The 13,166-nt window shown below is 38.0% G+C and overlaps 3 protein-coding genes across 4 annotated transcripts in view; all 3 read left to right on the forward strand.

Annotated features, from left to right (window-relative positions):
* Positions 1-288: 288 nt before the first annotated feature.
* Positions 289-1,677, forward strand: LOC123311218 (neuroguidin-A). Its single transcript, XM_044895048.1, has 3 exons — positions 289-457; positions 517-1,033; positions 1,184-1,677. The coding sequence occupies exons 1-3, from the start codon at positions 449-451 to the stop codon at positions 1,558-1,560; spliced, it is 903 nt and encodes a 300-aa protein (XP_044750983.1). The 5' UTR covers positions 289-448; the 3' UTR covers positions 1,561-1,677.
* A 448-nt stretch (positions 1,678-2,125) lies between these two features.
* On the forward strand, positions 2,126-8,716 carry LOC123311265 (ATP-dependent RNA helicase DDX3X). 2 transcript variants are annotated; one of them, XM_044895126.1, is made up of 7 exons: positions 2,126-2,294; positions 2,728-2,936; positions 3,551-3,932; positions 5,172-5,509; positions 5,575-6,287; positions 7,250-7,555; positions 7,795-8,716. In XM_044895126.1, the coding sequence occupies exons 1-7, from the start codon at positions 2,250-2,252 to the stop codon at positions 7,905-7,907; spliced, it is 2,106 nt and encodes a 701-aa protein (XP_044751061.1). In that variant the 5' UTR covers positions 2,126-2,249; the 3' UTR covers positions 7,908-8,716. The 2 variants fall into 2 exon arrangements, with proteins under 2 accessions (XP_044751061.1, XP_044751060.1); XM_044895125.1 differs by having other exon boundaries at positions 2,127-2,294; positions 3,545-3,932.
* Positions 8,717-12,684: 3,968 nt separating this feature from the next.
* LOC123312186 (homeobox protein aristaless-like) overlaps positions 12,685-13,166 on the forward strand; it is a 60,418-nt gene continuing 59,936 nt past the window's right edge. Inside the window, exon 1 of the mRNA XM_044896449.1 lies at positions 12,685-12,952. The gene's annotated coding sequence lies outside the window, so the exon portion shown is untranslated. The remainder of the gene's footprint in view (positions 12,953-13,166) is intronic.

The following is a 13,166-nucleotide window of genomic DNA, read 5'->3' on the forward strand; positions in this document are numbered from 1 at the left end:
TATTCATCGTTAAATCAGGAGATTTTTCTACACCGAAACAAAAAAAGCTTTGGCTTTGTTGGAGTCGATACGTCTCTAAACAATCGCGTATGCAGTTTCAAAAAGGGACAGCAGACCAAAGCTATTATTTTTGGATGTTTAATGATTTACAGCAAGCTTTCTGAATTCTATTATTCAAAAAACAACTTAACGTAACATGATCGTTGCAATTTAGAAAGAAGAACTACTTATTTTTTATGTTCCAAAAATCGCGTTTCATCAAAGAAGAAAAAATCTTCGATTCTATGCTCTACGAACATAACCTAATTCAATTAACAGAAAAATGTTTTGATTTCCTCGTGTATTTATTATTTAAGTGATTTTTGATTAGTTTGAATTAATTCCTTCGTGAATAAAAGGTCTTTTACGTATTTCTTCTATTCACATCTGTCAATAAATTGGAACAATCATGGTGGAGGTAAGATTTCGCAAGAAGGAAAAAGATTCACATGAAATCTAATAGCTCGTTTTCTTCAGGTTGCAGATATTCCAGAATGCCAAAATGATGTCCAAGATGCTTATAATCTGTTGGATGAAATTAATACTAGTACGCAGAATGTTACTCAAATAGTTGATAATTTGATTCACAAAGTCAAAAACGGGGAGCTTTCCACTGCGAACGGCCTGAGTTTTTTGGAAATGAAGAATATGATGCTCCTAAGTTATTTGACTAATCTTACTTTTTTCGTTTCCCGTAAATGCACAGGACAAAAAATAGAAAATGATCCTTGTATAGAGAGACTGATTGAGATAAAGACTGTTCTGGAAAAAATTAGGCCAATTGATCAAAAACTGAAGTTACAGATCAATCGGCTAATTAAATCTGCTACAGTTGATACTTCCACAAAATTCAATCCTAAACTAAGCAATCTGCAAACTGATGATGGGGATATTGAAAGTGATGATGATGAGAGTGGAGATGAAGAAGATACAGCTCCTAAAAACAAAAGTGGGGTTTATGTGCCCCCAAAACTTTCTGCAGTTCATTACCCAGGTAAGAATTATTTCATAATTCCTTTGGAAGTTTCTTTACATTAAAAAGTATTTGGTTGGTTTGTTTTTAAAATAATCAACACTGTTTTCTGCAATTATTTTGGATGTAAACCTTTTTTTGAGTGCCTAAACATTGTTTCTATTTTTCAAGGTGAAGAAAATGCATTTGAGCGAAACAAAAGGCTTCAAGAGAGGTCAAAGAAACATGCAATCTCCTCAGCAATACTACAAGATCTTTGTGAAGAGTACCTTGATACCCCTATTGAGGTCCATCAAGGTAGTAGGGCGCAACAAATTCTAACCAAACAGCAAAAAGAGAGGCAAGAATATGAAGAAGAGTACATGACACGTCTTCCAGTAACTAAAGCAGAAAAACACGAGAGTCGCAAATTGACCACATTGGGAGTGTTGGGATCGGAAGTGACTGATTATAGAGATAATAAATCTAAATCTAATGGTAAAAGAAAAAGGAAGATGAACTCAAAATCAAAGGGAAAATCTTCTAAGAGGAAAAAATACTCTCGTTAAGAGTATACCTCTCGCTTATAATCTATATAAAACATTTTATATGTACATGCTGTATAAAATTGATTTTCTGAATTTTCATGAAAGAGCTGTAAATAAACTGTGTATGTAAAACGTTAATGAATTTTTCTTCAAAAAACCTCTTATTTTATTCAGGTTTACTATTCTAGAACATTCTTTTTCCATTGATTCTTCAATATCTTCGGTACAGATCGAACAAGGGCTGAGGCAGAACTCAATATTCGTTTTTCGAATAAAATCAAAAAATAATATGAAAATGAAATTGTGTGATGAGCCAAAAAAAAGTGTTTTCAACAAATTCTGTATGAAAATAAAAATTCCCAAATCTCAAGAATATGCTTGTTTTATAAGGCACATAGAATTCTAAAACTTATTATTTCGTTGGGACCGAATTGAACCCTATAAGCAAGGAAAAATTTGAAACATATTAGCAATAATTTAAAAAAAAATTCACGAGGCCTAGGGTCTTTGTTTTTTTGAGCAATTGGCGAACCTGACGAAAAATTGTTTTGCGTCTCTCTGTCTCTAGAATGCGCATAATCAACTGTCAAGTCAAGTTGTCACTGTCAGTGCTGCACTGTCTGCCAAAGACGCTTTTCAACACTTGTAACAATAACTATCGGAGGTTTTTTTCGTAAAAACTTCTACTATTCGCCTTGATTTGAAGTAATATGAGTAATGCACCCAACCAAAATGGATCAGGTCTAGAGCAGCAGGTACGTTTGATAATTTTTTATACCCCTTTCCACCACGTTTTTTTTGACCCGGAAGACTTGACAATGGAGGTCACTTCTATTTCTAATATCGATCGCCAAAATGAAATTTGTAATGATATGTATGTTTTCATTTTCCGATGTATAAATGTAATTTGCAATGTTTAATAATGTGATGAATCTGTACGGTACTAATCTTTATGGTTTTTATTTTTATTCAATTAAAATGGCAATTAACGGAAGATAACAATTTTGTATGCCCACAATTGATCACGGTGAACGTTTGTATTACACATATGAAACGTCTGCAAATATTTTAACCTCAATTTGTGTTGGCAAGGAGTACACAAAGAAAGATAAACTTTTCCTACATTCATGTATTCTATTATTTCATATTGTTGAAAATATTGAAATAACTACTCTATCTTTTTTTTAGTTTGCTGGTCTGGACTTGCAGAGCCGTCAATCGAGCGGCCGCTATATTCCACCTCATTTAAGGAATAAGGTGAACAATTCTGAAACTAGTCCTGAAAAAGACAGGAACGACTTTAAGGGGGATAACCGTGGGGGAAACAGAAGTAACTACAACCGTGGTGGTGGTGGTGGTGGACGAGATAATAGAGACTTTTCAAGTTTTAACTCAAGGTAATTTGTGTATATAATAAGTAGGTAAATTGATATATTTGGATATGGTTTTATGTATTTCAAACATTCTGTTCTAATAAGTTATTTCAAAGGTGGTACTTAGATTCAAATTATGTTCTTTCAAGTTTTGATGCTCATGGTTTTCTCTTGCTATGACTCACGTTGAGATCTGAAGATAACTAATGTCTTATGACACACTCTTATATTTGAGTTTTTGTTTTTGTTATTCCAAATGTGAGTTTAGAGTTTACAAATATGACTGAATTGATGATAGCTTTGTTTTACTATTGAGAAGTGATATTTATGAAAGTTATGTTTATATTTTTGGGTTGTGTGGAATATGTGTTTTCACATGGAATGATGGTAGAATATATTTCTTCATCTACATCATTGTTTTTGCGTGGCAGCCATAAATATGCCCAACATTATATGATTGGAAAATGAAATGTTAATTAATTTTTGTCTCAGCTATTATTTTGTTGTTGGTGTGATCATAGAATAATGACACGAACATAAAAACGAGTCTTCTTCTTAGTTTCATCCCTTCAATATCGAATATTGTTGTTGCGATTTGACAATGCCAGGTCTGTAATGAAAATTTTTGGTAGGAACAGACGAGGAGACGATGAACGCGAGGGACAATGGGACCGAGGTGGCAAGGAACGTTTTCAGGACAGGGAGCGTGACCTGCAGCAGCGTAACGACCGCTGGCAGCAGGAGCCTTCAGAAAGGCAGGAACGTGGAGGCGGCAACCGGTACTCAGAAGACAGGGAGAACGGCCGAGACAACAGGGGCAGAGACAGCCGCGACAACGGTCGTTGGAACGAGAGCCGCGATCGCCGAGGGGACAGCACCGACTGGACGGTACCCCTGCCCCGGGAGGAGCACCTCGAGCTCGAGCTGTTCGGTACGGGCAATACTGGAATCAACTTTAGCAAGTATGAAGATATACCTGTTGAAGCAACCGGAGACAAAACTCCTAACCACATTACATCTGTGAGTGATCTTAATCTCTTGTGATCGATATATTGTACAGCGAGGGCAAATTTCGATGTTTTAGCACTACAGCTTTTAAACCTGTGGTTCTGATACCCATTCTCGGTCTCTTTTTCTGAGAAACTAACAAGAGTAGTAGTTATTTGTGGCCACCTTCTTTTGTTTTGGAGTTATGAGCGAAAATTGGAAAAATGGCGATATCGAAATAAATTTATATCTCCGCTAATACTGATCATAGAGCTCTGAAATTAAAACATTATACAGGCACTTTTTTGAGTAGAGTCCAGTGGCGTGCTCGCCTTTTCAGCAGGATTTTTAATTACGAAGCTATGACAGAGTTATGTTTTTTTAAATAGGAACATTAGATTTCTGTGAAATTTTTTGAAAGCTTAATTTTTACTGATTTCAAAAATATATAACATCATATGATTTGTATCAATATAAATATGTAATAGAAAATGGTCAAAAACCTATTTTCTCAATACTTCTATGGTTTCAACTTTTGACGAGCACAGAAAAATAGAGCTTCCTATAACAAGAACAGTCTCCTTCCGGCAATGTCATTCTTTCTATGCTTTTTACCAATTTTCACAAAATTTGAATTCTGGAGAAATTGAGTAAGAAGAATAGAAATGAAAGGACTAATATGGAAGGTGATTGTGGTAATCATAAGATGCTACATTTTTCTATTCTCATCAAAAGTTGGAACCATAGAAATATTGGGAAGAAAGGTTTTTGACCATTTTTTATTATTTATATTGATACAAACCATATGATATATATTTTTGAAATAAGTAAAAATTAAGCTTTCAAAAAATTGCACATAAATCTTGTGTTCCTATTTAAAAAAAACATAACTTTGTTTCATAACTTCGTAATTAAAAATCCTGCCAAAAAGGCGAGCACGCCACTGGATTCTACTTAAAAAAGTGCCTATATAATGTTTTAATTTCAGAGCTCTATGATCAGTATTAGCGGAGATATAAATTTATTTCGAAATGGCCATTTTTCCAATTTTCGCTTAAAACTCGAAAACAGAAGAAGGTGGCCAAAAATGACTACTACTCTTGTTAGTTTCTCAGAAAAAGAGAACGAGAATGGTGTATCAGATTTTGTCTATCTCCACTGGTTTAAAAGCTGTAGTGCTAAAACATCGAAATTTGCCTACCCTGTACTCCGATACATAATTGAGGATTGGGTGCTGAACACTCTGACCTTTTTAATCGATTTCGTTTTCAGTTTGAGGAAGTACAGTTGACTGAGATCATCCGTAACAACATTGCGTTGGCACGCTACGACACTCCGACTCCAGTACAAAAATACGCCATTCCTATCATCATAGGAAAGAGGGACGTGATGGCCTGCGCCCAGACGGGTTCCGGAAAAACTGCTGCTTTCTTGGTTCCGATCCTGAACCAAATGTACGAACGCGGACCGCCGAACATCACCCACGGCCGAAGCCGCCGCAAGCAATACCCCCTCGGCCTGGTCTTGGCGCCGACAAGGGAACTGGCCACGCAGATCTACGACGAGAGCAGAAAGTTCGCATATAGATCGAGAGTACGCCCCTGCGTCGTGTGAGTCGAAATAATGCAAGCCTTTACTGTTATAACCAAAATTACCTAATTTTTATATGTTTCAGATACGGCGGGGCCCTGATAAAAGAGCAGATGAGCGATCTGGATCGCGGCTGCCACTTGCTGGTGGCGACACCCGGTAGACTGTTGGACATGATCGAGAGGGGCAGGATCGGCCTGGATTATTGCCAATACCTGGTCCTCGACGAGGCGGATCGTATGTTGGACATGGGTTTCGAGGTACAGATAAGGAAGATCGTCGAGAACGAGAACATGCCCAAGACGGGCAAGCGTCAGACGTTGATGTTCTCCGCCACATTCCCATCGCCCATCCAGAAGCTGGCCAGGGATTTCCTGGACAATTACATCTTCTTGGCGGTGGGAAGGGTCGGTTCCACCTCTCAAAACATTACTCAGCAGATATTCTGGGTGGAAGAACACGAAAAACGGTCCTTCCTGTTGGACCTGCTCAACGCGGCCGATCTCACGCAGCCGTCCGCCGAACACCTGACCCTCGTCTTCGTGGAAACGAAGAAGGGCGCCGACTCCCTGGAGGAGTTCCTGCACAACGAAGGCTATCCGGTCACCTCGATCCACGGCGACCGCATCCAGAGGGAGCGGGAGGACGCTCTGAAGCAGTTCCGGTCGGGTAACACGCCGATATTGGTCGCGACCGCCGTGGCCGCCAGGGGTCTCGACATCCCGCACGTCAAACACGTCATCAATTTCGACCTGCCGTCTGACATCGAGGAATACGTCCATCGGATCGGACGTACCGGTAAGTTCAAGCGCGATTTTAGAAATTGGGCGTAAGCCCATAGTTGGGTGGATAGATTCGCTTGGGAAAATTATAATAAAAACATAATTCTAAAAAATACCGTGGCCAAAACATTGTTCTATGTATCCGATCGATGAAAAACACCCCCTTCTATGATGTGAATCAATTGATGTTCGATGGTTTTCTTCGACACCGAATGGAAAAATGAATTTGAGAAATGTCAAAAATTCTACCTCTTTCTTATGCATTTTTCAAGTATTTCTGGATTGTTTTAGGTGCTCAAAGTGGTTAATAAGTATAATTCAGTCCTTCGTGACAAAACATAGCCCGTCCCAGGTACGATAAATGACTTCGTACGATCTCCTTATCCCAAACAATTTTGCACCTTTCTTTGTCAACAGCTGAATCGAACTTTTTCGGAAATTATTTTAGGCGACTTCCCGTGCTTCAATCTTGACGTTCTATACGATGACGGAAAAAGCGTTTCTTGAAGGTACCAATTCTCGCTTCGTCCGGGTCTGCCGGTTAGTCTGTGGGCCCCCACATGCCGCGATACCATCTCATTTTTTTACGATAGTTTTTCTTTCTTATGAATCAATTGATGTTCCAAATGACTTAAATCTTCCCGGAAAAGAAATTAGTTATAAAAGAAATGAATAGAATTCCCATGAACTTACCCCTAGGCGCTCAAGTTTCTTTGAAAACGATCAAATATGACAATTTAAACGCTTGTGATACCCATACATATTTGGAATCCCGAATCAGCATGTTTGGGACTATATGTACGTAATTTAGATGATTTTCACCCATTTTTATCCATTTTCCAATAGTTATAAATGAAAAATTGTGCGAATTATACATGATTATAGATAAATGACTGCGCATCCCCAACCCGATCTTTCCCAAAATCACGAAATACGTGTATGTATAATTTAACACAGTTTTTTTTTTCTGATGTGCAGGAAGGATGGGAAATCTTGGTTTGGCGACTTCGTTCTTCAACAAACGCAATCAGAACCTGGCCACCGGTATGCTGGACCTGTTGGTGGAGGCCAAACAGGAGTACCCGTCGTGGCTGGAGAGCGTGGCCGCGGACGGACGCGTACAGAGCTCCAGTCGCCGGGGAGGCAAGGGACGGTTTGGAGGCAGTTCGGGCGGTAACTTTGGCAGCCGAGATTACCGTCAACAGCCGGGCGGCGGCGGCGGCAATATGACCAGGAATAACCGTTCTTCGGGCGGTGGTTACAGCAATGGATACGGAAACAGTGGTGAGTCCAGGTTTATCGATCGTTGAATATTTTTGGAAACGTCGATATCAAACAGTTTATTCGGCGACAGTGAAATGTTACGCAATAAATGATAATTTCTTCAAAATATGGGTACCAATGGAGTCTCCATCATGTCACCAAACTGAAGAAGTAATGCTTTTTGTCTGTGACATTTCCACTGTCATCGAGTTTGCTTCTGATGAATTCGGTCGGGAGCTTGACGAAATTTTTTTTTGCAGGAGGCTATCCCAGCAACGGAGGATTGGACAGAGGCGCCAATTTCGGCGGTAATTACAGCAGCAGCAGAGACAACACAAACAATTCCAATAGTCGCGACGATTGGTGGGAGTGACAAAACTAGTGAAATACACACCTCTCTCGTCCTTGTTAATTACCTTCATTACTAAAATAATTTCCCACATGACTTCAGGGTCGAGCTTCTAATGTTCATATTCCCAAAAAAAAAATATCTGTCGGGGCATTACAAACATTGAACTTCAAGCCGTTCTTCTCATTATTTTATTTATATTGTCTTTTATTCTGTGAAAATTCTTCTTAAGTTTAGTTGATTTAGTCTCCATTATCCTATCATTAGTGGACTCACTCATAAATATTTAATATCAAATATTTAACTATGGATAGGTAACTATTGTTAAACATAGTCATGATTCGCACTAAAATAGATTAAAAAAATGTGTGGAATAATTTTGAAACTTAACGAGATGCACCTCGGGATGTTTTCGTTTAGTGAAAATGTTCCATCTTCTATTTTCCAAGAATATCGGAGGAAGGGTGCATTTATAGATTTTATCTGAAGTAGGGACAAACCGCTGCAAATTTTTGGGAGTTTGTTCCTTCTGGTTCGTTATATTTTTTTTTTTTAAAGAACCGTTGTCAATAGAAAATGTTTCTCACAATGATAATCGATTGAATCGGATTCAGAGAATAATTCGAGTAACCTTGAAACTTTAGTGCAACATCCAAATTATTAACAAATATTTCTCTAGTAAAATTAATCGCAATTGAAACTGAGTGTATTTTTGATAGCATAATTTCAAATGTCATTTTTATTTGCGCTTAATCTGTTAATCTAGCATTCTTTCATACATGTTCTTATGTTTGGATCAGTAATGTCAAAAAAATATATTGAAGTTAAAATATTGTTTTTTTTTTTCATTTCTGGACTGAGGTTCTCGGTTCTAACCTATCTTTTCTGAGAATTTCACCCATCTCCATCTCAAGTTTTAACTGAACCCAACTTTTTGGGAATTTTCGAAGGTCAGCTTTCGAGAAGTTTTTCTTCCAGGATAATTATAGTAGATTTGAATGTGATACGTATTTTGATAGAGCAATTCACCTGGTGAAAAATCTGAGAATTTCATTAATCTCTGAACAACCGTTCGGTCTTGACGAACTCTCAATTTCAAGTGAAATTTGCAATTTTTGAAAAATGGCCACTTCCGAGATGAAATTCTGAACGAAGGGAGTTAGGCGTTCGAAATTGCTTGCAATAGATTCATCGTTTTCGAAAACCTATATTTTCATACCAAACTTTCCAATATCTGACACTGTTAAGGAGAAAATAATTTTTTTTGTTTTTTCACTTTTCATTTTCGAGTTGACTTCGAAGAGCTCTCTGGAGTGCAATTCTCTATTGAATCATCAACTGTTTGGTTTTATAGAATCTTCAGAACGAATTCTATGCACTCCATATCCGAGGACAGTAATAGAACATCCTGATTTTTAGACAGAGTAACAAATAGGTCATTTTAGGGGGGTCTAACCCCTTGCTCATTTTTGACCCAAAAAATCGAGATTTTCGAAATCGAGTTTTTGTGCTAGGGTGGAAGCCTAGACAACGCTGATCATATAACCGGAAATCCCAATGGGATCACACGAATATAACAGGAGATATCGCAGATTGAAAATTGCAATTTTTGAAAAAATGCCATTTCCAAGATGAAATTCTAAACGAACGGAGATAGACCTTCGAAATTGCTTGCAGTAGATTCAGCGTGTTCGAAAACCTATATTGCCATACCAAACTTCCGAATATCTGGCACTGTTTAGTAGAAAACAATTTTTTTTGTTTTTTCACTTTTCATTTTCGAGTTGACTTCGAAGAGCTCTCTGGAGTGCAATTCTCTATTGAATCATCAACTGTTTGGTTTTCTAGAATCTTCAAAACGAATTCTATGCACTCAATATCCGAGGACAGTAATAGAACATCCTGATTTTTAGACAGAGTAGCAAATAGGTCATTTTAGGGGGGTCTAACCCCTTGCTCATTTTTGACCCAAAAAATCGAGATTTTCGAAATCGAGTTTTTGTGCTAGGGTGAAAGCCTAGACAACGCTGATTATATAACCGGAAATCCCAATGGGATCACACGAATATAACAGGAGATATCGCAGATTGAAAATTGCAATTTTTGAAAAAATGCCATTTCCAGAATGAAATTCTAAACGAAGGGAGATAGGCTTTCGAAATTGCTTGCAATAGATTCAGCGTGTTCGAAAACCTATATTTTCATACCAAACTTTCCAATATCTGACACTGTTTAGGAGAAAATAATTTTTTTTGTTTTTTCACTTTTCATTTTCGAGTTGACTTCGAAGAGCTCTCTGGAATGCAATTCTTCATTGAATCATCAACTGTTTGGTTTTATAGAATCTTCAGAACGAATTCTATGCACTCCATATCCGAGGAAAGTAATAGAACATCCTGATTTTCAGACAGAGTAGCAAATAGGTCATTTTAGGGGGGTCCAACCCCTTGCTCATTTTTGGCCAAAAAAATCAAGATTTTCGAAATCGAGTTTTTGTGCTAGGGTGGAAGCCTAGGCAACGCTGATTATATAACTGGAAATCCCAATGGGATCAGACGAATATAACGGGAGATATCGCAGATTGAAAATTGCAATTTTTGAAAAAATGCCATTTCCAAAATGAAATTCTAAACGAAGGGAGATAGGCTTCCGAAATTGATTGCAATAGATTCAGCTTGTTCGAAAACTTATATTTTCATACCAAAGGTTCCAATATCTGACACTGTTTAGGAGAAAATAATTTTTTCTATTTTCCCGCTTTTCATTTTCGAGTTGACTTCGAAGAGCTCTCTGGAGTGCAATTCTCCATTGAATCATCAACTTTTTGGTTTTCTAGAATCTTCAAAACGAATTCTATGCACTCCATATCCTAGGACAGCAATAGAACATCCTGATTTTCAGACAGAGTAGCAAATAGGTCATTTTAGGGGGGTCTAACCCCTTGCTCATTTTTGACCCAAAAAATCGAGATTTTCGAAATCGAGTTTTTGTGCAAGGGTGGAAGCCTAGGCAACGCTGATTATATAACCGGAAATCCCAATGGGATCACACGAATGTAACAGGAGATATCGCAAATTGAAAATTGCAATTTTTGAAAAAATGCCATTTCCAAGATGAAATTCTAAACGAAGGGAGATAGGCTTTCGAAATTGATTGCAATAGATTCAGCGTGTTCGAAAACCTATATTTTCATACCAAAGGTTCCAATATCTGACACTGTTCAGGAGAACATAATTTTTTTTGTTTTTCCACTTTTCATTTTCGAGTTGACTTCGAAGAGCTCTCTGGAGTGCAATTCTCTATTGAATCATCAACTTTTTGGTTTTCTAGAATCTTCAAAACGAATTCTATGCACTCCATATCCTAGGACAGCAATAGAACATCCTGATTTTCAGACAGAGTAGCAAATAGGTCATTTTAGGGGGGTCTAACCCCTTGCTCATTTTTGACCCAAAAAATCGAGATTTTCGAAATCGAGTTTTTGTGCAAGGGTGGAAGCCTAGGCAACGCTGATTATATAACCGGAAATCCCAATGGGATCACACGAATATAACAGGAGATATCGCAAATTGAAAATTGCAATTTTTGAAAAAATGCCATTTCCAAGATGAAATTCTAAACGAAGGGAGATAGGCTTTCGAAATTGATTGCAATAGATTCAGCGTGTTCGAAAACCTATATTTTCATACCAAAGGTTCCAATATCTGACACTGTTTAGGAGAAAATAATTTTTTTTGTTTTTTCACTTTTCATTTTCGAGTTGACTTCGAAGAGCTCTCTGGAATATAATTCTCTATTGAATCATCAACTGTTTGGTTTTATAGAATCTTCGAAACGAATTATATGCACTCCATATCCGAGGACATTAATAGAACATCCTGATCTTTAGACAGAGTAGCAAATAAGTCATTTTAGGGGGGTCTAACCCCTTGCTCATTTTTGACCAAAAAAATCGAGATTTTCGAAATCGAGTTTTTGTGCTAGGATGGCCGCCTAGGCAACGCTGATTATACATATGATTATACATGTATAACCGGAAATCCCAATGGGATCACACGAATATAACAGGAGATATCGCAGATTGAAAATTGCATTTTTTGAAAAATGCCATTTCCAAGATGAAATTCTGAACGAATTTCATTTTCGAGTTCATTTCAGAGTGCTCCTCGTAGTGCAGTTCTCCATCGAATCCTACTAATCCGAGTATCAACAAAACAACTTCTATGCACTTCATATCCTATAGGACAGAATAGTACCCTCTTCACAAGATATGTACAGCAAGCGGAAAATCTGATTGAAGTGCAAAAAGTTTTCTCTGGATTATCCACTTCAATTACAGCAGTGTATTTATATCTGTAGGCTGTGGGTTTATACGTAAAGGATATTATTGGCATGACTTTGATTTACGAGCAAAATTGCTCTTAGGACGGAGTCCTGATCAAATAGATCAAGATATCCGCCTCCTCTCAATCGACACAGGTAACTACTGAATCTATAAACTCTTCCAGTTCCAGAAATATCTAATAGACCCTAATGAATACCCAGCAGAAGAGAGGTTATAGCCGGTAAATTGGATAAAAGTTATCGCAGAAGGCCGGCTTGGTTGCACTTCAAGCTTCAATGAACGTATCAATATATCAGATAAAATGTTGATTTTGGAATGAATGGATATGCACGCAGCAAGATACTTAACAAGAGCGATAATAAATGAACGTGGGGCCAAGACTCCGCCTCTGGGACAACCCACCTGGGTTCCACCTACCTGGTGCACCTTCTTCGACTAGTTCTCCAACCTCCTCTGCTTAGGTGTGTAGCTGACACCTGCTCCTAAATATTTTCAAAGTGATAATTACACATCTCCTAATACACCTCGTGCGTGCCAAATTACTCAATCGGGCCGTGAGATACACTGTTCAGTGTGTGGACACGGCTTTACGGGGTGCGCACATGTGAGCACAACGTGCCTAGGGCCAGAGTGACGTGACGTCTTTACGAAATTTTCGCGTTGATTTTCCCGTTTCTGATTATGTGGTTGAGTCGGTTACGATGAGGCAGACTGTATTCTGATTGTGAGTTTTCATTTACCCAAATTGGTTGAATAAGACCCACTAAAATCGCCTTATCTTTCTGTGTGAACGAATCATGAGACGCTAAAATATCTTCATGGTTCCAAAATATTTGTTAAAGTACCTAGTTATTGGCAAGGTCCAACTATGTGCTCCTCAATTGGTCCAGATCAAGAAAAAGTAGATAAGGATTCATGTCTCAGAGTAGCTAAGGCTT

The sequence above is a fragment of the Coccinella septempunctata genome, chromosome 4, assembly GCF_907165205.1.
Source record: "Coccinella septempunctata chromosome 4, icCocSept1.1, whole genome shotgun sequence".
Lineage (NCBI taxonomy): Eukaryota > Metazoa > Arthropoda > Insecta > Coleoptera > Coccinellidae > Coccinella > Coccinella septempunctata.

What these genes read in the sequence shown, in the direction of transcription:
- LOC123311218 (XM_044895048.1), top strand. An exon ending in TTCTGCAGTTCATTACCCAG is followed by an intron (nt 1,034 to 1,183) that starts GTAAGAATTATT and finishes CTATTTTTCAAG; the next exon opens with GTGAAGAAAATGCATTTGAG.
- LOC123311265 (XM_044895125.1), top strand. Translation starts at nt 2,250, where the DNA reads ATGAGTAATGCACCCAACCAAAATGGATCAGGTCTAGAGCAGCAG. An exon ending in AGAGTACGCCCCTGCGTCGT is followed by an intron (nt 5,510 to 5,574) that starts GTGAGTCGAAAT and finishes TATATGTTTCAG; the next exon opens with ATACGGCGGGGCCCTGATAA. An exon ending in CCATCGGATCGGACGTACCG is followed by an intron (nt 6,288 to 7,249) that starts GTAAGTTCAAGC and finishes TCTGATGTGCAG; the next exon opens with GAAGGATGGGAAATCTTGGT.